The 23,578-nt window shown below is 31.7% G+C and overlaps 3 protein-coding genes across 3 annotated transcripts in view; 2 read left to right on the forward strand and 1 right to left on the reverse strand.

The window, feature by feature from the left end:
* The first annotated feature begins 161 nt into the window (after window positions 1–161).
* Window positions 162–1,614, forward strand: LOC134255192 (pre-rRNA-processing protein TSR2 homolog). Its single transcript, XM_062737695.1, has 6 exons — window positions 162–296; window positions 382–472; window positions 716–807; window positions 992–1,154; window positions 1,243–1,341; window positions 1,485–1,614. Exons 1-6 carry the CDS (start codon window positions 171–173, stop codon window positions 1,544–1,546), a joined length of 633 nt encoding a protein of 210 aa, XP_062593679.1. The 5' UTR covers window positions 162–170; the 3' UTR covers window positions 1,547–1,614.
* A 1,035-nt stretch (window positions 1,615–2,649) lies between these two features.
* The window catches only part of LOC134255268 (xanthine dehydrogenase/oxidase-like), a 41,756-nt gene continuing 20,827 nt past the window's right edge, over window positions 2,650–23,578 (reverse strand). The window contains exons 34-48 of the mRNA XM_062737782.1: window positions 23,052–23,219; window positions 22,567–22,596; window positions 10,690–10,750; window positions 10,491–10,556; window positions 9,605–9,678; window positions 9,013–9,081; window positions 8,150–8,361; window positions 7,619–7,767; window positions 7,261–7,320; window positions 6,926–6,995; window positions 6,405–6,556; window positions 4,398–4,474; window positions 4,042–4,140; window positions 3,093–3,165; window positions 2,650–2,868 (exon numbers count right to left, since the gene is read on the reverse strand). Of these exons, the coding sequence (XP_062593766.1) occupies window positions 2,759–2,868; window positions 3,093–3,165; window positions 4,042–4,140; window positions 4,398–4,474; window positions 6,405–6,556; window positions 6,926–6,995; window positions 7,261–7,320; window positions 7,619–7,767; window positions 8,150–8,361; window positions 9,013–9,081; window positions 9,605–9,678; window positions 10,491–10,556; window positions 10,690–10,750; window positions 22,567–22,596; window positions 23,052–23,219 (1,470 nt within the window). The 3' untranslated portion in view covers window positions 2,650–2,758. The remainder of the gene's footprint in view (window positions 2,869–3,092; window positions 3,166–4,041; window positions 4,141–4,397; window positions 4,475–6,404; window positions 6,557–6,925; window positions 6,996–7,260; window positions 7,321–7,618; window positions 7,768–8,149; window positions 8,362–9,012; window positions 9,082–9,604; window positions 9,679–10,490; window positions 10,557–10,689; window positions 10,751–22,566; window positions 22,597–23,051; window positions 23,220–23,578) is intronic.
* Window positions 11,037–17,536, forward strand: LOC134255255 (monoacylglycerol lipase ABHD6-like). The gene is made up of 9 exons (XM_062737770.1): window positions 11,037–11,114; window positions 12,435–12,550; window positions 13,005–13,164; window positions 13,313–13,429; window positions 13,718–13,850; window positions 14,609–14,778; window positions 15,288–15,342; window positions 16,367–16,467; window positions 16,943–17,536. The coding sequence occupies exons 2-9, from the start codon at window positions 12,435–12,437 to the stop codon at window positions 17,105–17,107; spliced, it is 1,017 nt and encodes a 338-aa protein (XP_062593754.1). The 5' UTR covers window positions 11,037–11,114; the 3' UTR covers window positions 17,108–17,536.

Raw genomic sequence — 23,578 nt, forward strand, 5'->3', positions numbered from 1 at the left:
TTAGATTACCAAATAGATAACGTATTTCATTTGTAAAATTATTTTTTACATATGATATTTTTTATTGTCATTTTGCACTTTATTACTTTTTGCTTGTTTACTTAAATGTTGTATGGAACGGAATAAAGAAATAGCAAAATAAAATTTATTTTTGTTACATTCTTTCTCTCATGAGGGTACCTGAAACATTACACGTACGACTTAATCAAATCTTGTTTAGAATCATGACATCCGGGGAAAACACGTTGTTTCCAGCTGCTGTTGCGACAATTTTTGACAGTTGGACTGTACTTCAGGTAATTATTATCCATTTACATTTAACGAAATTTGGGCTTCAATATCTGGAGTTATATAGATTTTTTTCTCTCTGTCATTTTGAAGTTAGCAGTCAACCAGGGCTTCGGTGGTGCAGAGAGTAGAGAGAAGGCAGAATGGATGATCACGGCAGTGGATCAGTGGTTCAGAGAAAACAGTAAGCATATAGAGGTTATATGTATTATGATTAATCATTTAAAGAATTTGTAAACAACTAATAACAATTCATCCATTTAAAAATTACACGGGCTAATGGGTGTATTTTCATGCCAAAATCAGAGAAAATGGGGAATTTGTCAGTTTAAAAGTTGCACAGAAAATTTCACAGTGTCTTACTTCATCTGTTTAAAAATCTATCGTACGATTGAGCTGAGAATAATTATTATAGTTTTTTTTTAAGAGGATATAGAGGTGTATGAACTAGATGATTTTCTGGCTGACGTCATGAATACAGAGTTTGATACTATTGTTGAGGATGGAAGTTTATCACAGGTTAGGATAATGCTTAATCTTAACTAATAATGAAGAATAACAATAAATGAAAAAAATATCTAAAACTAATACACATTTTTTTTATTCTAATTTATCATTATTAAATTCCACAAGGTCTTTCTACAAGTCAGAACTTTGTTTATGAATCCCTTGTTATACTTGAATAAGGAATGGTTATTTTCAGATATCAACTTTGATATGCAAAGTTTACAGACTGTGCTGTGAGGGCAAAGAAGATGAAGTCAGAGAACAAGTAAGGTGCCTCCCTAAAGCTGCTGTCCAGAACTGTTCAAGAGTGGCTGGTAATGAGGAGGAGGAGGAAGATGAAGAGGTCAGAGGAGGAGGATCTTGCTTTCAGAATAATTTTCAAAATCTTTATCATATACATGGCAATTTTTTTTGTAATACAAATATCTTTATAGGACAGTGATCGACCAGGGGGAAGTAACTTATCACAAGCCAGTTGTAATGGAGGCTTAAATAATGGAACTGATAACACTAGATCCAAAGAAGGAAAAGAGGAATCAAAAGAGGGTCAGTACAGGGATATTGCGCAATTGTTAAATTTCCATAGTTTTTTAGAGATATTTTGTCCTCCATGGTCCCTTTTAGCTCACTTAAACTGAAAGCTGAGACACAACATTTTAACTTACTACGCAAATTTTCAAATATTTCAGAAAAAATGGAAACAGAAGAGGAGGAGGGTTGGACTACAGTGCATCGTGGGAAACGAAGATAGCAGAGACATCATTATGTACTCTCTATTATATTGTACATAAATAGGTGAATAAAGTAAATAGCATATAATGGTTGTTTGCTTTTTCCTTTGAAATTGTAATGTTCCATCTGGGCCCAGTTATTTCATATACATGCCTTATTTCCTAGCCAAACCCGATATACACTGTATATGCATGTATATGGATTATGTGCAATAGAAACACTGTTTTCATTCAGTTTTCTATTGGTAATATAGATGCATGTATAGTCATATGCCCAGTTCGTGTAACATTCCTGCTAAATCCTCCCAAATGGATCATAATTGTACAAAAAGTACCTATTGGTTAGTTGCATTAAAATACAAAGTTCCTAACATTGTAAATGAATTTTTTTTTTTTGCTTCTCTTTGAAATCTGATAAATTAAGAATCATCCTGCATGATTAAACAGACAATTGTCTGTTTATTAAGAGTACTTCAACATAAAAGGCTGTCAAAGCCGGAATAAAGGTCACCCATCAAAGATCTACTTCCATAAACTACAGTACAGGAGAGCTTATATATAGGTATGTTTAATTTCAGAGGAGAATTTCAAAACGTACAATTTTATGGTAAAATACATATAAGCAATCCCCTTCAAAATTTTTACCCAGTAATTTCAGCTTTCTTCCATAACCTCATCCACAAGCACTTTACACAATGAAATAAATAAAGAAACTTTAAATGTATGGCATATTTAATGAGCTAACATAGTAGTCTTCATTTGTTGAAGACTTGCATTTCTTTTCCATTATCAAACTGCATGTTAATTGTACACAGAATTTTTTAGGATTACACAAATGTTAATGTACAGTGCTTTCTACTGACTCAAAGAAGTACATAAACATCTCAAATTCAATTCTTAAGGAGGCTGGCGGGTCAAAAATTTAATCCCAAATTAACCACCAGATTTAACTTATTTTTTGGATACGGTATATATTTAGCTGTCAACTATCATTTGGCAAAGAAAAATTTCATATATTTTGATTTTAAAATTTTATCATTTTGTATATCTTTATATTAAGCTCTCCTTTTAAAGGAGATTGAAATAGTCTAAAAATGGCTTCCACCCCCTAGCCTCGTTAAAAATCTGTAGTCATTCAATGTTATCACTTTGCACTATATAAACCAACTTTTGCATTAAAATTAGACATGAATGAATGGTTAATGTGACTTGATGATGATAATACACTATGGTCAGGAGTCTAATTCTCCACCTAAATCCAGTCTCCGAAATCTGTCTAAATTGTAAAAACAAGCTTTGACGACTCGGCCACCAAAAAATCTACCATTCAAGTCAATGATAGCTGTAAAAGAAAAAGAGTTCATGGGACAGGCAAAAAAATTACAGACAAACTGATAAATGTAAGTTGAATGACATGTGTGCTGACTTTTTTTTATATATTGACAGAAATTAAATGATCAATTTTTTTGACCCATTAGTTTATAAATGCATACTCTAAAAAAGCACTTCAATAATTGAATACAACCCCAGAAAATTTTCAAATCAAGCTAAATGAAATGCTTTTACCTTTGATGGCTGAATCCACTCTTTCAAACTCAACAAAGATTCTCACAGCTTCATCATCCTCTCCATTAGGAATCTAAAAATTACCAACAGAAATACTGTAGTGAAAATTCATGTATATATTCACATCATTGGCTTTGTTAGGTAATATGTTTTGTTTTGTTTTTGTTTTTTTCTGCATATGATTTAAATTAACATGCATGCATACATGTATATCTTTCTTACCAATGTCAAATCATAGTTGTGTAAATTTTTGTATTTGCATGTAACAAAATCAGTTTTATCATTAACAACTAATTTAATAAAAATAATTTTTGAAACACTTAACCCCCTCCCACTCCCTCCTTGGGACATGGACATGCATCCAAAGATAATGAATTAAAACTGCAAATAATTGGAATTTTCTAAGTACAGGCTGTACAAGGGGCATAACTCACTCAAAATTTGCTCAACTGTATCCAAAACAGAACTTGGCCTAGGTATTCTTAATAATAATACGATAAATCTGTATAGTTTTACCAAATTTTATTTCAGTATGTGCAACTTCTGCAAAGAATTTACCAAATTCAATTTTAGAATTTGCACTTCTGCAAAGAAAATGAACAGATGGATAGACAGACAGCAGCAAAGCAATACATGTATGCCCCCCCCCCCCTTCTTCGAAGAGGCATAGTAATTTAAAAAATCTTAACCAAGGACTAAATCTCAATTTTATCACCAGGAATTATTTTTTTTTTTAAATATTTATCTTTTTTTTAAAGAGTACAAAAAACTTTATCCAGGATTTTACTTAGACCTTAAACTTTTGCTGCCTTATAACGTCTACCATGAAAGTCTTCTGAGTAAGTTGTAAAAAGTACCATATAACCTAAATTTCCTCTAAAGCAATTTTTTAAACTAGTTTTTACTGTATTTGGTTTTTTGGGGGGATGCTGCAATAATCAACACCTACCTCAAATATGACACATTTGATGACCCTTCCGTATTTGGAGCATTCTTCTGCGGTCTCTGGCTCCAGATCTTTATCCACCTCTCCTGGGCCTACCATGTTCTACAAGTCATCAAAAACTCATTTAAAATTTGTCTTCCTTTCTGTAGCACTTACTCCAATTCCCTCTACACAAAGGGAGAGAGGGAATACATGTTTACTGTTTTTAATGTTTGTCATATTTGTTTTTGCATTATTTTCCATAAACATTTTAAAAATAGCTTTAAATGATTTAGAAAATATTTCTTCAATAGATGAACCAATCATGCCTAGGGTCAGATTGAAAGTTCTTTAGAAATGATTTGATTTTCCAAACTCACTCTCAATAAGACCACTTTTGAAGGATTTTTCATTAAATTTGTGTTTGAAGCAGGTTCTCTTGAAGGTGGCTCGACAACTGTAACAAATGATGGAGTAAAGATTACTGACACAGTCGATAATGAATGTTTATGCATTTAAACACATAGATTGTAAAAAAGCTTGAATCTCTATAGATTTCTTAAATCAATACACAGAGTAATACCAGTAAACATGTATCAAGAGTATATAGATTTTTCAGAAGAAATGTACCTTTATTAAAGTCTGTAGTTTTTTTTATGGTTTATAGTACACACAGTTATAGAGTATCTGTATGTTTAATAGATGGACAATATAAACATGTATGTTTGGATAGGTTTGGAGAAAGATTAAAGAAACATTCATGTCTAAGACTGCAGCTTACTATGATGGTCACAGTGATTTTTTGGACTCAACAGTTATCGGATTTCCAAATGAACACCATGGACACCACTTGTTTTCAATGGATTCTTGACACTCTGAACACTTTTTGTAAATCTTTCTTATAGTGTCATGACTTACTTTTTGGTAATTCTTTCCCGTGTATGATCATTCTTACAGTGTCATGACTTACTTTTGGGTAGATCATTCTTACCGTGTCATGACTTACTTTTGGGTAGATCATTCTTACAGTGTCATGACTTACTTTTGGGTAGATCTTTCTTACCGTGTCATGACTTACTTTTGGGTAGATCATTCTTACAGTGTCATGACTTACTTTTGGGTAGACCTTTCTTACAGTGTCATGACTTACTTTTGGGTAGATCATTCTTACTGTGTCATGACTTACTTTTGGGTAGATCTTTCTTACCGTGTCATGACTTACTTTTGGGTAGATCTTTCTTACCGTGTCATGACTTACTTTTGGGTAGATCATTCTTACAGTGTCATGACTTACTTTTGGGTAGATCATTCTTACAGTGTCATGACTTACTTTTGGGTAGATCTTTCTTACCGTGTCATGACTTACTTTTGGGTAGATCATTCTTACAGTGTCACGACTTACTTTTGGGTAGATCATTCTTACCGTTTCATGACTTACTTTTGGGTAGATCATTCTTACCGTGTCATGACTTACTTTTGGGTAGATCTTTCTTACAGTGTCATGACTTACTTTTGGGTAGATCTTTCTTACCGTGTCATGACTTACTTTTGGGTAGATCATTCTTAACGTGTCATGACTTACTTTTGGGTAGATCTTTCTTACAGTGTCATGACTTACTTTTGGGTAGATCATTCTTACCGTGTCATGACTTACTTTTGGGAAGACCATTCTTACCGTGTCATGACTTACATTTGGGTAGACCATTCTTACCGTGTCATGACTTACTTTTGGGTAGATCTTTCTTACCGTGTCATGACTTACTTTTGGGTAGATCATTCTTACCGTGTCATGACTTACTTTTGGGTAGATCTTTCTTACCGTGTCATGACTTACTTTTGGGTAGACCTTTCTTACCGTGTCATGACTTACTTTTGGGTAGATCATTCTTACCGTGTCATGACTTACTTTTGGGTAGACCTTTCTTACAGTGTCATGACTTACTTTTGGGTAGATCATTCTTACCGTGTCATTACTTACTTTTGGGTAGACCTTTCTTACAGTGTCATGACTTACTTTTGGGTAGATCATTCTTATGTCATGACTTACTTTTGGGTAGATCATTCTTACTGTGTCATGACTTACTTTTGGGTAGACCTTTCTTACAGTGTCATGACTTACTTTTGGGTAGACCTTTCTTACAGTGTCATGACTTACTTTTGGGTAGATCTTTCTTACCGTGTCATGACTTACTTTTGGGTAGATCATTCTTACCGTGTCATGACTTACTTTTGGGTAGATCATTCTTACCGTGTCATGACTTACTTTTGGGTAGATCTTTCTTACAGTGTCATGACTTACTTTTGGGTAGATCATTCTTACCGTGTCATGACTTACTTTTGGGTAGATCTTTCTTGTGTATGATCTTTCTAACAGTGTCATGACTTACTTTTGGGTAGATCTTTCTCGTGTATGATCTTTCCTCCTCTCTTGCTTGTCTTCTCCACAAACAGTGCTGTACTCATGCCCTGCTCAGACTTCCCCAAACCCTGCCCCTCCTTGTAACCATATTTAGCCATGATCTTAGAGGCCACAGATCCTCTGGAATAAGAAAGTATCAGTTTTTATATACATGTAATTATTTTGTAATTTTGTGAGAAGCACCACTCATGAAAATAAAATTACTCTCTATTATTTTTATGCAACTGAAATCAATTTGAAAGCTCTAGATCAAAAGTCCACTTGCAATTCAATTTTCTCAAAATGTTTAAGGGACATTTTGCGATATAAAGTACATGTACTTGTGCAAAATATGGGATCTACAGTATCTAATTTCTTTTTAAGAAGTCTGAGTTTGGATATGGTATACTTTTTTTTAAAGTAATTCAGCATTCCAATTGAAGATAACAACAGCATGCAAATCAAAATGCCCATCATACAACACAAATGAGAACATCAGAATGAACTTACCCTAACCCTATGCTGTATCCCATGGGTGGAGATCCCGATCTGTTTGGCATAATAGGGGAACCACCCATGTCTGTAAATTAGAACAAATAAACGGATGCATAAACTAAATAATATAACTTCATTTGTGTTCAGTGGATCTAAATTTCAAATGACAGTGATGCATATTCATCTAAAAATTGTTCTCTGTTTACTTTCCTCTCAAAACTTTTGGTAGTAAGCCAATAAAATTCAGTGTTTCTTTTTTTTAATCCTTTATTTTGATGGATAAATATAAACTTGGGCTGACTTCACTGGTACACAGTAATATACTTGTATTTGATGGAGATCATACTGACCATTAGATACCTGGTCCTCTTCAATGAGTGATGAGGGAGGGGCAATAGCAGCTCCTCCACCTGTCAAAATCAAAATAGAAAAGTCATTTAACAAATCATTTCGTCATTTCAAGTTTTTTTTAATGAAATGCTTAGTATTACTATTTCAGTATGAACTCTACAGGCACAGCTAGGCTGCCCAAAAGTCTATATTTTTGGCTGATGTGAATTGACTTTTTTCAGACCTGGTTTCATACCCTAAACTAACCATAAGAGCTAATTTTGACAGAATTAACTTTTTTCTAACCTGATTTCCTGACCTGATTTATAACCCAAACTGATCATATGATCTAATTTTGACAGATTTTTTTTGTCTGACCTGGTTTCATTGGTTTCTGATAATCATCTTCCTCCTCCTCATCTCTCCTTCGCTGCGCTCGCTCCATCTCCCCGCCTCCTCTCCTGTTGTAATCATCTCTATCTCTATCACGATCTCTATCTCGATCTCTGTCCCGATCTCTACGTCTCCTGTAAGACACCATAACACAGCCACTTACAACCACTTCTAATCTAGACAAGTTTTTAGGGGATATGCAAGGCAAATCTAAAATTCTTTATATGATTTTAAAATAAAGCTACATTTTTGACATCAGAAAATTCCATTTAATTTATAAGATTTTTTTTTTTTTATAAACTTAAAGCATATAATGAATTACACTAAAAGATGCAAAATCGTCCATCCCTGGCAATTATCATAAGTGTGTTTTACTGTATAATACACCTGTTGACCTGTAGTGTTTTGTTTTTGAACATATTTTATTAACAGTATGTCAAAGGGACTGGACAAAAGTTTCAAAAACTTACATATTCCTCTCCAACCCATAGTGTCATATATAATACATTATTTTACCTGGAGTGTCGATCCTCGTCATTATCTCTCTTTCTCATGTCCTCCTCTCTCTCTTTCATTCGCTGTTCTTTCCTCTTTTTGACAAAGTCCTCGTAATCATTGGGTCTGAGGGGGTCATACTCATCAGCCACTCCTGTCAGGGAGGGCACGGGTTCTGAAGGAATGAAGGGGGAGCTACCAAGATTGGCAGGCATTCTGGGACTCCTCTCTATCTAAATACAAAAACAAATAAACTCTTTTCAGATGTAAAAGGAAAAAAAAAAAGAAAAAGAATGAATCATTCATTAATAAACTCATGTAAATTTGGATGTTTGTAGTAGTATTCCTACCTGTTTGAAGATATATAAATTTGTACCTATTTCTTATTTGATGTACACACGCATACAATCTTTTTAAAAACAGACTTATGTTACATTTTCTGTTCAACAGAATTAGTTCTACTTTTGAGCTCTGTTGCTTACCCTGCCAGTTATCTGGTTGAAGCAAATATAGCTAAACATATCATTAAGGTTTTCTTGAGTTTTGTCCATCAAATGCGAAAAGGAAATAAAGTAAGTTCAATTTATCATTTTTTTAATAATCTTTGACAGTTCGTTATAAAAAATAATACTAACCTCAAGTGTACAAAGATCAGTTCGCTATATCCGAAATTTGTTATATCAGATATAAAACTATAAAGATATTCAAACACTGATAAATAACAAGTCTCAATAAGGCTTTAAGCCTTATACCTGTTTCAAGATATAAATCTGTACATATTTCTTATTTGATTTAAACATAAAATTTTCAAAAACAGATTTTGTATATATAACATTTTCTGCTACATAAAACATGTTTGAACTCTGACATAGTCTGTTGCCTACCCTGCCAGTTATCTGGTTGAAGTAAAGCTCGGAATCATTGGATTTCTTATATAATCCTTTTGGACTTTTCTATTATAAAAAATAATACTTTGTGTGTACAAAGATAATGCAAGATACAGATATAAAACATATTCAAACACTGATAAATAACTGGTTCAATAGAAATCAGAATGTAATTAAAATTTTGAATATTATTCATCAAAAATTAAATTTTATAATTTGACTAATAATGTCTTTATTATTCATGTCAAAGTTGCACAGTTGGGGTCCTAACATCAAAAGAAATCTCTGACAGGTACACTCTTTATAGCTTTCTGAAACATTGAGAATGTACAGGTTTGTTCAGAGTCTTTTGTTCAGAGTCAAGTTTGAACCTTACAAGACATTGTTTTTGAGTTTACTTGACCCTGTTATTGAGCTTACTACTGTAGACTTTGTTATTAAGCTACTGTAAGTACTACACTCTGTGACTGAGCTTACTACATTCTGTTGTTGAGCTTACTTGTCTCTGTTTTTGAGCTTACTTCAGACATTGTTTTTGAGTTTACTTAAATCTGTGATTGAGCTTACTAGTCTTTGCATTTGAGCTTACCCGGCTTTGGGAGGAGGATGCTTTCTTGGCCTGTAGTTGTGACTGCAGAAGTTTGTAGTTAGAGGACCATCCAGCTGAAAGTTAGATACATGTAACAGGATTAGTGAATTATACAATTATAGTGAATTACACTCAAACTGCTGTTTCTCCTACAGTTTACAAAAAACACAGGTAACATCATGGAAAGGGGGTCCAAAAAGGTATCATTCTTGTGTTGTTATATAGTATTTTGCAAAATACAACTTAAAAAAAAAAATTATTATAAACGAAGGAGCAAGCCCCTTTCAGCTTTTGTTGAATTGTTTGCTGTTTAAAGTCCTTCTCAAGAATTTTTCAATTATATGGAGATGCCACCACTTGCCAGTGCACAGCTACAAATTTTGTCTTAATACACTGTACAAAAGAACTTATGGCACCCAGGTATAACTTTCTAAACAACAATATATCGAAAATAATTTTAATCTTTCTTAAAGGAATATAGTTAGATATTTTTACACTAGCAATTTTAAACAGAATCATTAATTTTGTAGAATGTTACAATCATCTGAAGTTTTTGGTCTTAATCATAAGTTCTTTTGTAAAACGGGCCCCTGGGTCATTGAGCTGTGAGGAATCTTTTTCGTGCCAGCACCTACTGCGACAAGAGACCTCTGACTCAGTTGATATGGTTACATTGGAAGGACCGGTCTTCATGTCCCACAGTGGGATTCAAACCAGTGACGTAAGAATCAACTCCTTATTTCACAACTCTAGAGCAGATGCTCTTACCACTGACCAAGCGGGCAATGAAATTGCAAGCCTCTTGTTGAGCATGTTCAGGACAAAGTGCGCATTTTATTGCCATTTGCTATATTTCTATTAACCATGCCTAAATAATAAAACTTACCCACTACAGGCTTTGTACTCCCACCTTCTTCTTTGTCAATGTCTAAACCATCATACAGGGACATTTCTGATAAAAGTGAAAAGATAAATCTACTTTATCTAGCAAAACATACATGTGCAAATATCATGCCTTAATGTAGCAAATACCTCCAATAACAAACAATGAAATTATACACATTCGATACGAGAAAAATACGCACTAAAATTCTTTTGCAAAAAAAGATTATGGCCTTGCAAAATCAAGAATGAGGGGGAAAAAAAATTTTTTTTTTAGAAAATCGTGTTGTTTGTATTGACACACGGACAGATATTATTAGATAACTCGTTCATGAAGCACACTTTGAAAAAAAAACATAAAAAAATTAATTTACACGAAAAAATAATACAATCAGAAATATTCTGAAAATCAAAAGCATGATGTGCTTTTATCAGGACGATGAAGAATATCCCAACAATCACTGACTGATTCTCAATAAACCGGAAATATGCTACTTATACGGCAATTGGTTTTCTCTTTTATAACCCACCGAAGCATTTCCTGCGAGAATTTGCTAGCATTGATTGTTTTTATCACATTTTTTATCTTTTGTCACATGAGCAAATCACTCTAAAAAGAAAAAAAAGGGTAAGTAATAATATGTGAAATTTTGACATTGGCTTACTATTGACTGAAGTTAAAAGCAAGCTTATTATGATCGTGTGATATGCACTTATCTCTTCACAAGCTGTGGTCTCGGGCATTTAACAGCTGTTTAATGAAGTTGCCATATCATAATCTATATCTACCTTTAAAGTTAGGACTCATTTGTGGCCAAATAAAAATAGGATACATGTCAACATAAATAATAGCGTGTTTGAGAAATGATGTCCAAATCATGCAAATGGGATATAAAGAATGGGTGGACTTAACACCCCATTTTGGATCTTTTGTGTGACTCCTCTACCAAGCTGTAAATGAAGTGAATCCAAAATATATTATAAGCAATGGAAAGAGCTATGTTTGCTTGATTATATTAGGTAGAACATTTGTATAAAAACAATGCCCTTTTGCATGTATGAAAATTGAAGCAATGATACAGAAGTGTCGTCTTCTACAATTTGACATGTACCCTGGGTGGTTTTTAGGTCACATATCAATATTTATAGGAGGCGGAGCTATCGATCGGCATCATGGTTGACATCTCTCTATATATCCCTCTCTCAATCCAAAAATTTGAATACATGCTTAGCATATTACAGCGATATTTTATAGGAAATTATTTTTAAAATGTGATGACAGGCAAAATTAAAACAACTTTAAATTTGCGTAATTCTGAAAATGGCAACCAAACACGCTCAAAGACATGATTTAGATCGAGGTCAGGTTGAAGAATACAGGTGGACATCACGTGATGAATTGCAATGTTTAACAGGTCAATCAAAGTAAAATCAAGGTTCACGCAGTCAAAACAATGGAAGCGAGAAGTTGGTTTTGAACATGGTTTTTGTTAAATTAAGTATGAGCACACGTTTGTCGGCTCTTCTCCTTTTGATATGACTGTTTTGTTCAACATACAAGTACAGTTTTCTTAAGAACCGCTGACAAACATGTGCTGACTATGTATTCAGATGATGAAAAATGTGTGACCCTGATTATCTATTGATTTTCAAGAAAAAATCAGGCACCATGTCTTCGATATTTATTTAGTTTACCTCAAAAAGAGCGTTTTTAATTCACATCTGTACCATGAATACATGGTGATAATATATCAGGGGTTTAAATGATGAAAAAAATTAAACATTTTATGAAAGTTAAATTTACGGCATTTTTTTGGCTGGTTTAGTCCACCTATTCTTTACATTGAAAAATTAACGAAGAAGTTTTTATATTAAGTCAAAAATCATAAATCATAAAATACAACCTTTACTTATGTCTGAATATACTTCTTGACAATTGTTATTTCAGATGGTTCCTGTACATACCCTGTTTTATCCTCTTTTGGTCTTTGTAACCACAATCACAGCAGCTTCTTTTTACCTTTTTATGAAAAAACCAGAGCTTATAGTGCATTATTACTTAAGGTAAGAAAGCAGCATCTTTTCAAAAAAATTTAGCTGAATTTTTGTTAAGTATGCATACCACGACTGGAGGATTATTTGAAAATTCTGTTTTGGCATGTCAATTTTGTTATTTCAGATGGTTCCTGTACATACCCCCCCTTTTGGTCTTTGAAATTTGCAAGGCTATAAATTCATATGCTAAAGCAAGTAAAAAGTGACCTTGGACCCCCCCTGGAAAACATGGATTTGTCTTAAATTGGAATGAACAGTCGGAGGTTTGGAGCATTAGAAGTCAATGACTGGATCCGCGTCTGTTTGGTTCCTGAAATGTGTTTTTGTTGCCAAACATTGTCGCAAGCCACAGGATTCATGTCCATTCTACTTTTGAAATCCACAAATTTTTGTGAAAATAGAATGGAAAGAAAACTTGTGGCTTATCAATGATGGCTGATAAAAGGCTTTTTTTCTCTTTCAGAATGACAGTTTTATGGAGTGGAATGAAAATTAAGTATATTACTTTAAATGGGAGAAAAGTTTGTTATGGGGAGAAAGGACATAAACAGAAAGGAAGATCTAGCATTGTACTTCTTCATGGGTTCTCAGCTGACAAATCAATGTGGGCACCTCTTGTTAAAGTAAACATCTTCATTAGTCATCCTCATCAAATATTGCTTTATTCATTTACTCTTTAAATCAATATTCAACACGTAAATTAAGGACATTTTTATGGAGTAAATGTAAATTTCTGTCCATGTTCAGGGTGTACATGTATATCTTTCACAGAATCTCCCCAGTGATCTTCATGTCATTGCTTTAGATCTCCCTGGAAACGGAGAAAGCGAGACCCCAGTGGAGGGCACCGACTTGTCATTGGAAGGACTTATCAGCATGGTACACCAGGTATAATGATACAGCCCAGAGTAAACTTTCCTTCATTTATTGATTTAGTTAAACACATTTGTAAGATGGTATGAAATTAATTTTAATGTTCAATGTTTTAATTTTATTATAGAAAAAAAAATTAAACACTTTTCATGAATTAATGCACAGTTGTTTTAGTGTAATTAACATAAAAATGTCATAGAAAAATTACTATGCAATGATTAGTTAATTTTAATTTTTTTTTTGCTAGCAAAGGCTTTTTCACATAAATTGAACATTTCATTGTCTACTGATGACACATTACAGATAATAGAGATTTTAGGGATGTCAGGGGATCCTATACATATAGTTGGTCTGTCTATGGGAGGTGCTATAGCAGGCCTGTATGCTGCTGAGTATCCACAGGTTGTGGACAGGGTGACCATGATGTGTCCTGCCAGTAAGTAAGCTAAGTTATAGGGGAGGAACATAAAGGAATTGTGTAAAGAAGTAAAATTTTATGAATCAATGAATACAAGACAGTTTCTAAACTTGGTAATTAGTTAAAATATACAAAATTAGGGTTGTCTCTAGGAAAGGAAGTAGCAGGAAGTAGCAGGGAACATTTAAAAAAAAGAAGAGTGTCTTTGGCTCTGCCCTAGTAGATTGTTGAGGAGGAATGCCAGAATAACATCATGATAGACAGGGAAATTTCCCAGTCCTTGGGTCTTAGGGACAAGTCTGTACATGTATTGTTATTCTTGCACTTTGAAGGTTGAATTGCATTGTACATGTAAGCCCCAACCACTTTTTGTCCATGTAACCTCATTATACCCCCGGCTTGAAAAGTGTGAGTGTAGTAATCGGTATTTCCGTAAATATATTGGGGTACCCATTTTATCCGCTAAAAGATTATCTTAAACCACTGAAGGAAATTTGATGAAACTTTCACAGAATCTTTATTACATATTGCCATTGTGCACCTCCTATTTTACTTTTTGATCTGACATATATTTTGGATTTTCCAGAGGAAAACATGGATACTGCCATTATATTCATATGGGAGGCTGGGGGTATTATTTAGTGAGCTCATTGCTCACAGTACCTCTAGTTTAGTATTTTTGATACTGTGATACCAAAGTTTTCTCTATTTCTTTTAGATTGTATTCAGTTTTGTCTGTACTTTCTTATCATTTTCTTTTCGTTATTAATTTTCAGTGAGAACTCCTGAACAGACCTCTGTTGCCATGGAGATACAGAAAGCTGTAGAATCAGGAGACGAGGACACAATATTAAAAGACTGCCCTCTTTTTCCTCAGAGCCCAGATGAAATGCAGTATTTGTTAGATTTTGCACAGTATCATAAGAGTAGCTTTATTCCAAAACAGGTTTGTTTGATTTCTATGGTCTAAAATTCCAATCATTGGTCATTGGTACAGAAGCTAAGAAAGTTTTACCAATCTTTTAGCTGTGTTTTCTGTTTTTATTAGCATTAACATATTGTTTTTCTGTGTCAGTGTTTCATGATATATACATGTAAATAGGAGTCTAGCCAAAAGGGTTACCAAGATAACTTATAAAGAATTTACTCATAGTATATGCAAGAGTTCAGTATTCTTACATCTGTACTGTCTACACTTGTCAAGTGGGTATAAATTTTCTGACCTTAACCTTCCTTTTGACCTTGACCTTATCCTAATGTTAAACAAAGAAGCAAGATTTATTTTGTTCATGCTACATTACTAATAAATCCAGAGCTGGTCATTCATTTCCCATTGACAAATTTCTAGTTTGTCATTTGGATTTAGTTTGATACAAAAATATTGTAATGAATACATTACTATTGCTTTTGCAGAGTTAACAAATGTATGTCTTACTTGGAAGATTTATTTTGTAGATTCTGCAGGGAGTAATTGATATGAGGAAGCAGTACCATGGCTTTTATCTTAAATGTGAGTTTTTAGTTTTATAATTTTTGGAAATGATACATAAACTTATTACATGCATTAAAATATAAATCAAAGAAAATTACAAGTAACTAAAGGTCCATGTTAAAAAAAAAATTCAGTCCCTGTATGGTGATGGTCTGACATATGTCAGAATAGGAAAGTTGAAAAGTTTAAATGAATATTCAAAATATAGTGAAATATTATTTAATCTAAGCATTCAAATGTTGATGTCGAAAACATTTACAGGATGAATTCCAACTTTCAGCTCTGAAGTAAAATTCATGATAATGATATGAAGCAAGTAAAATTTATTTAATATGTAACTTATATTGATTTATTGAATATTCCACTCTTTGAATGAAATGACTGTGTGCTGCATGTTTATATTAAATGACAATATTTGTTTATGTCAGTGTTAAAGGGCCTTGCAGAAGAAGGAAATGAGAAAACAGTACCATGGATTTTATCTCAAATGTGAGTTTATAGTTCTGTAATTTTTGTAAATAATGCACATTTAGGTTACTATTAGGTTGCATTAAAATATCAATCAAAGAAAAGGTTTATGTACATTAGGTCTATGGTAAAAATTTGATTCATTTCCCATATGGTGATGTTCTGACATATGAATTGGGAAGTTGAAAAGTTTAAATGTAAAAATATAGTGATATATTATTTAATCAAGCATTCAAATTTTGATGTAGAGAACATTTACATGATAAGTTCAAAATTTCAGCTCCGAATTATTACAACTTGGAGTTTTTTAAATTCAAGATGATGATATGAAGCACATAAAAATTATTAACGTAAACCTTATATAATTGATTTATTAAAATATCCAATCTTTGAAGGAAATGAAATTATCAAATAAATTTTTAGTCAGTTGTAATATAATTTTTTGATGATTTTGATTTTTTACTGTCACTATATGCCTTACATTTATATTTTCATGTATTAGTGTGACCGCTACAATATTAATAAAAAAGTAAAGTATATGTTTCTATTAAATGACAATATTTGTTTATGCCAGTATTAAAGGGCCTTGCAGAAGAAGGAAATGCAACATTACTAGAAAGAACAGCCCCAAGAATAATGGTACCCTCCCACATTGTGTGGGGACAAGAAGATCAGGTAGGGCTCCTTTGTGGTATAAGGGTCATGTGTACAGTTATTTGTTCATGACTAAACTTGTGCCCTAAGCCTAAACTGAAAGAAATTATCAAATAAATATGTAGCAGCTTTATATATTTTTTTGATGATTTTGTATAACATGATATTAATTGAATCTACAATCTATAAAATAATAGTTTTCCATCTAAAATGTATGGTAAATCACTTTATTTGTGAGAACTTCATTGCGAGACAGTGGGATATAGAAAATTTCATTCTTGTGTATACTAGTACTGTATTACGAAAGATTACTGAGAGCAATACCCACAATTCTTGAAAATTTTGTTTCACTAATAAAGAGTTAATGACCCACTCGCAAAGTTAAAGTATTGCAAAAATTTGGTTATCTACAGTACTTTAAAAACCTTCACTTTAATACTTTTAGCTATTTAATGTGCAATGCAAGTAGCAGAAACTGTTCATATATATGCTGTAGGTTGTCCATGTTTCTGGTGCCAGTGTACTAAGGGACAAACTGCCCAACTGTCAAAGAGTGGACATCATTCCACGCTGTGGTCATGCAATCAATCTGGACAGGCCAGGATCTAAGACAAAAGCTCTTCTCAGCTTTAGGGGAGAGTACTCCAAGAAAAACACGTAATCAAAAGCTTGCTGTGATATCATTTAATGACAAAAAAATTCATGTTTCTCAGGTGTTGTTTTAATCTAGTCAAGATAACAGAATGATTTATGGTAATTTTTAGAATTTTATTTTAGAGAATTTTATACAAAAATGTTTTACATATATTCCATCTTGATCTCATTTTAATTTTAAAACTTAACAATATATTGATAGGTTGATTCTTTTTGATCATGTAAATTTCATAATAGTTGTATGTTCTATATGAACTGTACAAACCAAACTTGCATTGATGGTGTATCTAAAGAAGCAAAATACCAATCATTCTGCAGATAAATGCATGTGACCGACATATTTTTAGATTAAATGTTGAGTTCTATTATGTTTTTTTGCAGTTAAATTTTTCCAAATAACTTCAGGTTTAATCTTGATTTGTATGAAAGATATAATGAGGGAATCTTCATTAAAATGCCCTGTTCACACGGAGAATTTAATTGTATGAAGTAAACTAATGCAAAGTATAATACTAAATTGCATTCACACGACAGCTAAAGTGGATTAAAATTTTATTTCTACTATGGCTATTTAAGGCTATTATGACGTCATAATCTGATACAAAATAATCACTTGACAAATTAATTATTTGTATACAAATTAGTGACTTAATATAATTTCAATAATAAATGAAACTGTTCATGCATCTTATGGAATTTTCAATTGCTTTGCTTATAACTTACATTTTTTTAATAGAGCTATGGAATTTTTGATTACTTAATATATTTAATCACACAAAAAAGGAATTTTTTTTTTAAAGTATTGAATGAACAATTTTTAAGCATACCATATTCTTTCATTTTAACTGTGATGCTATATTTAAGTATTACATGTGTGAATTTTTTCCAGTTGTATTTGTGAATTGTTTGTGATTTTTTTTATTGTATTGCACAATCAAAGTATGTTTAAAAGTTTAATGTCTAGTTGTGTATAATTATATATATTTTTTTAAATTTCTGTTATGATAACGTGTCTTACTACAACATGACTTAAACCAAAATAAATGTGTTCTAAGATTAACTTGGATTTTATGTACAACTAAAGATAGAGGAGCCTTATTTGATCAACAAAATACTTCTCAAAAATAAATGATATATAGGGTTTGTTTCTGTGTTGAAAATTTTTCAAATTAGTCTTTTCCAATTTTAATGTGCAATATTTGTTCACTGATACCAGGGATGATAAAAAAATTCGCGAACTAATTAAATTACTTCCAAAAAGTAAATGGATATAGTTTGCGGTTTTCAAAATAGTGACATGCTTCGTAGCGTTTTGTCACAGAAGCTAAAGTAAAGATTTTTAGGGATTTACATATTTCTTACCATGCAATATATTTTTTTGAACATTATATAATAAAACCAGTACGTTTAGTATAGGTTAAAATGGCCAAATGTTTGGAAGAAAATTTATATAAGGAGCATACCCCCCCCCCCCCCCCCCCCCCCCCCCCCCCCCCCCAAGAAATAGGATTTTCGTGTTTGGGAAATAGACATTTCCTTTTTTTTTTTTTTTTTTTTTTTTTTTTTTTTTGCTTGTAGGAGTAGAGTACAAATTTTTTCATCAAAACCCAAGTCCTCTGTCAATGATTTAATAAGTGAAACGAAATGGTTGTTATTTAATGTCACGTTTTCTTTTATCTAAACATAAAAAATATTTTTAAAGTCTACAAGGAAACGGTATTTTAGGGATTTAATAATTATATTATTGTAAAGATATTCAACAATTTTTCTAACTGTAAATTGGCGATCCTCCATATCAAATTGCTAAACAAAGGACACATCTCCACTACAGTTTGCTTTCACTGGATATAAATTGGAATATTCCAAGATATATATGTATTTGTATATATTTGTGTATATACAGCCGTTAACAGGTTTGAACCCTTGAATATGTAATACAAGACATATCACACACACCAACCATTATTTGTCGTATAAGTAAAGATCTACATATTGACGATCTTTTATCAAATTGTGACAAAGGACACAATCATGCATGCTTTCACTGGACAACAGTATAAACATAATTTTAAGCAACTCCCTTCCTTCGCTAAAACAATCAAATTTTATATGCTATTTATGCCAAATTTAAGACTATGTGTCACAAAATTGTTTTTTGAAAATATAGAGATAGTTCGCTAACTTTTTGATCACCCCCTCGTATACTGGAGTAATACCCAGTATATCTCAATGCATTAAAAAAAAACTTCCACAAAATCTACCACACCTTTTTCATTTTTGAATGCTTTATAATTGACTGAAAATGTTTATGGCAAACTAACAAACACCATGTATATGGCAACTGGATGATCTATTGGAACTTTATCATCATCAACCCATGTTTTTATTGTAATTATCCACTATTCCTAACTGATTTGGTACATAACAGAATTTCTAAGAATAAAGTCTTCTTAATGTCACATCTTCATATCAGTAGAATTATAACCAAGATCTACTACAGTACAGCCTTGCAAACTTAGACGTCGTAAATTATTACTAGCTTTGTCGGATGGACCCATAATATATCGTGCAAAATCAGTCTTTCCGGTCTTATGGTCACCTCCACTTTAGCGAAAACGCATGGGCGGATACAGGAATTGTGAAATCCGGGGGGCCTGGATTTTCCTCTCTTCAGTGCAAACTCATTCAAGTCCCTTCTTAGCCCCCTTTTTTTAAATTCATCTTAAATCTTTATCTCTGACGACTGCAGTACATCTCTTACTGGTTTTTAATGTCGTATTTCAATAACACAATAAAAACTGTGACATCAAAGCCATAGAAGGGTAATTAATTAAACTGAGATTTTATGTACCAAAGTAAATGGCATCATTAATACTACAGTCATATCATAATTTGAATAGTTAAGACTGAATAAAATTCAATCACGTCTATCCCGTTGTCAAAACTATTGGGTTTTCCATGCAAATATATATAAGAGTAAAACTATAGGCACATATATAGAAATTTGATGCTGCACAGCTATAAAGTATGGCATTATTAATATTTTCATAATCATACTTTGAAAAGTTTTATTTGCTTCAATTATCAGGCAGAGTATTTGTTTTCTTTACAGTTCGTTTTCTTTTGTGTTTCCTTTTTCTCTAATTTTGAAAATAAAATCATGTGTGTATTGTTTGAGCATTTAAGTGCCTGTTTAATTTCTTATAGGGAAAATTTTTAAATATATTAAACAAAATAACTGAAATATTCTGACAAACTTAACTGCTCAGATCTTCCATTTATTATTTAAAAATCTAGACATAGAATCTAGCACATTTTTTAATGATTGAATTGGTTATAGAAATGCCTTTTTTGCTTTCACTTTTCGATTAAAGGTAGGCCTGCATTTAGAAAATTTTTGTTGATCTGAAAATAAGGTAAACTATCCGATATTGCATTGCGGTTTCCTAAAAAATTTGTTTTGTATATTTTTCAAATATGTATAAAAATATTCAAATTTCAATTACATTCTAATTTCTTATACAGTGTTTCTAATAGTCTTTAAAAATTGAAACGCTAAAAGATCTAATTTTGGAAAATAATTTTATTTTTCATATGAATTATATAAGAAACACTATTCTCTGCTATCTCGCACAAATGCCTGGTAAGGTACCTCAATTTTTTGTGAGTAAACATATTAAAGAAGTAATTATTCTTAAAAAGACAAAATCTTGGAATTTTTCTTAAAATTATTATTTAGGAACGTATCTTCTGTCCTTGAGGTCTTAATTTTTAACTATATACATGTATATTGGAAGCAAATTGAAATCACTAGTGTAATGAAAAAAATTTTGTACCTCCAAAAAAACCTGACAGAACTATAAAAAAAAAAAAAAGAGAACAAAAGGAAATGTCTGACAGGATATCCTGTTTTAATTCTGTAAAGTCCTGTACCAAAAATTTTCTTCCAAACATTAACACTTTTACCAATTTTAACCTATATAACGTATCTGTGGAAATTATAGAGATATGATATGTTTACTAAGTATATATTTGTGGGTAAAGAGATGAAAAAGATATATATTGCCACCATAATCACTAGTAATGATGTGTCCAGCAGAACTATAGTTGAAAGAAAAAGAGAACAAAACACTGTTGTTTTAATTCTGTAAAGTTTGTTTATTTAGCTCCCTATTTCATTGTTCTTTATGCTATATAACTTCATAATTATAGATACAGATATCCAAAATGTACAGCTATATGTGGGTAAAGCGATGAAAAAAAAATTAAAATAGCTCTTGGCAAAATACTAGTATATAAATACGTGTTTTCATTTTTCAAACTTTAAAAAACGTTTTAATGCATAGTTAATGACAATTTTCAAATAAAAAAAATCAAAACTAACAAACAAAATACAATTTGCAAAGCTCTAAGATTTTTATATTTAATATCACGACAAAATACACCCATTTTTAAATTCATAACAATTCATGGTGTCAAAAGAATATGTTATTTTATCAATGATGTATCTTTTTGTGGTAAATGTGTTTGAAACTAATTCCTCTTTGATCCTCTACATAATTTTTTTCATGCTGATAAATGCATACTTGTTCATTCTTCTGTAGGTATGAAGTCTGATATTTCTTGCCGGAAATTTGTTCTCATGACCATTGCAATATTGCACACTGTAATCATTATGGCTATCAATAGCACTGAATGGTAAAAAAAGAAAATATATCTACAAAAACTGTTATTCAAAATCAAAAAAAAATCACAGAGTTTACAGTTAAGAAACATGTTCTAAAATATCAAAATGTATATATTATATATAATAAATATATTATTTCTCAAATCCAAAATCATTAAAAACATATAAAATAACATGAATAATAAAAAATAATTGGTAAGTGCATGAAAAATGAAACTGGCATTGATAATTCAAAGCTTTTAAGACATGCAGTTATATAAAGTTTCTCTAAAAAATTAACGTTTTATATGATACAACGCATTGACAATCAAAAGATAAAAGATTACTACTGTTTTTCATAAACATGACACTACTAGATTGGTACATTCAAGATAAAATAAATATGTTTCATTTGTCACACACCAAAATAGTTTTAAAACATAATTGCACAAGTTCTAAAATAAAAGCACCAGATTATATAAGATCTACTTATACTAAAATTAACCCGCCTCCCTAAAATTGTCATCAGATCTTCAAAATATGATATTCTGATTGTTTTCAAAATGTCAACATATAAAAAAGGTTACGAGTGCAAAATTATTTATATAACAGTGAAATTCACGAATAGCATTTAAGTACATTTAAGATAAAATAAAATTAAGTTTCATTTGTAACATACAAAAATAGTTTTTTAAAAAATTGCACAGGTTCTAAAATGGAAGCACAAGATTAAACAATATCTACTTATTCTAATTTAACCCGTATCCCTATAATCTGCAATCAGATCTTCAAATTAAGATATTCTGATTGTTTTCTTCGATGGTATTCACCTGAAATGAAAAACATTGCATTTTATCAATTGAAAAAAAAGAATCTTAAATTACAGAAATATATCTTGCGTCTGTTAAAATGATTAAACAAAAAATTATGAAGTTTTTTTAAAACGATGTAAATATGACAGATATAATAACACTAATGATGCCTGGTAAATCGGACATAAGGCACCCTTAAAGCCCATATGTATTCATTTATAACGCTATGATAAAAGTTGCTATATTTCCTAGAAACATGGGGTTTTATTCTCAGAGAACATTTCTATGCAACGAAAAGGGTGAAAATAACGAACATTGATAGATTTTAAAAAACTTAAAACAATACAAAACTGTTAGAATTACGCAAACAAGGACAACACACTATGATCCCGTGTTATTACAGGTAAAATGAATTAATTCAATTTAAAAAAGTGATTTACAGTATTGGAAAACATGGTTTTCACTGTACAAACCTTTTTCTTAATAGGTCCATCACAACCCATTAGGATTTTTTCGGGTGTGGCTGGACATTCCAGTCTATAATTTTCATTATGACCTTGTTCTTTACGTGCAGCATTCACAGCTTCCCTGAGGGCCAGGTGCACACCCGCCGCTAACAACAGAGGGGGCTCTCCAATACCCTTAGGAGGAAAAACAAACATTGGATTTTAGGAAACTTTTGTTGTACACTTGATGGTCATCTACACGAGGTAGGCTATAAAACAGACCAATCAATATTTACTGCAAGATGTTTTCAAGATTGTTATAAATTACGTAAAAAAATGTAGAACAAAATTTCAACAAAAAGTTTAATTTCAGAATGCTCATCCGTATTTATCATAAATTTGGAGAGAGAGGTATCATGACTTGTTTAATTATAAATATAAAAGAGAATTTTCTCTTTTGGAAATTTTTATTGAATTGTCATCAAAAAGGCATTCAAGCAAGAAAGTTTACTTTACTTTTTTAAAAAAAGAATGCTCAACGGTTTTCCATTTTT

This window comes from Saccostrea cucullata, unplaced genomic scaffold (genome assembly GCF_032062105.1).
Source record: "Saccostrea cucullata isolate Sc308-1 unplaced genomic scaffold, CSIRO_AGI_Scuc_v1 ctg127, whole genome shotgun sequence".
NCBI lineage: Eukaryota > Metazoa > Mollusca > Bivalvia > Ostreida > Ostreidae > Saccostrea > Saccostrea cuccullata.

Excerpts from the sequence above, each read along its gene's own strand:
- LOC134255255 (XM_062737770.1), top strand. The coding sequence starts at position 12,435 with ATGGTTCCTGTACATACCCTGTTTTATCCTCTTTTGGTCTTTGTAACC. Across the intron at positions 12,551-13,004 it reads ATAGTGCATTATTACTTAAG|AATGACAGTTTTATGGAGTG; the intron begins GTAAGAAAGCAG and ends TTTCTCTTTCAG. Across the intron at positions 13,851-14,608 it reads GACCATGATGTGTCCTGCCA|TGAGAACTCCTGAACAGACC; the intron begins GTAAGTAAGCTA and ends ATTAATTTTCAG.
- LOC134255192 (XM_062737695.1), top strand. The coding sequence starts at position 171 with ATGAGGGTACCTGAAACATTACACGTACGACTTAATCAAATCTTGTTT. Across the intron at positions 808-991 it reads AGGATGGAAGTTTATCACAG|ATATCAACTTTGATATGCAA; the intron begins GTTAGGATAATG and ends GGTTATTTTCAG. Across the intron at positions 1,155-1,242 it reads AGAGGTCAGAGGAGGAGGAT|CAGGGGGAAGTAACTTATCA; the intron begins CTTGCTTTCAGA and ends ACAGTGATCGAC.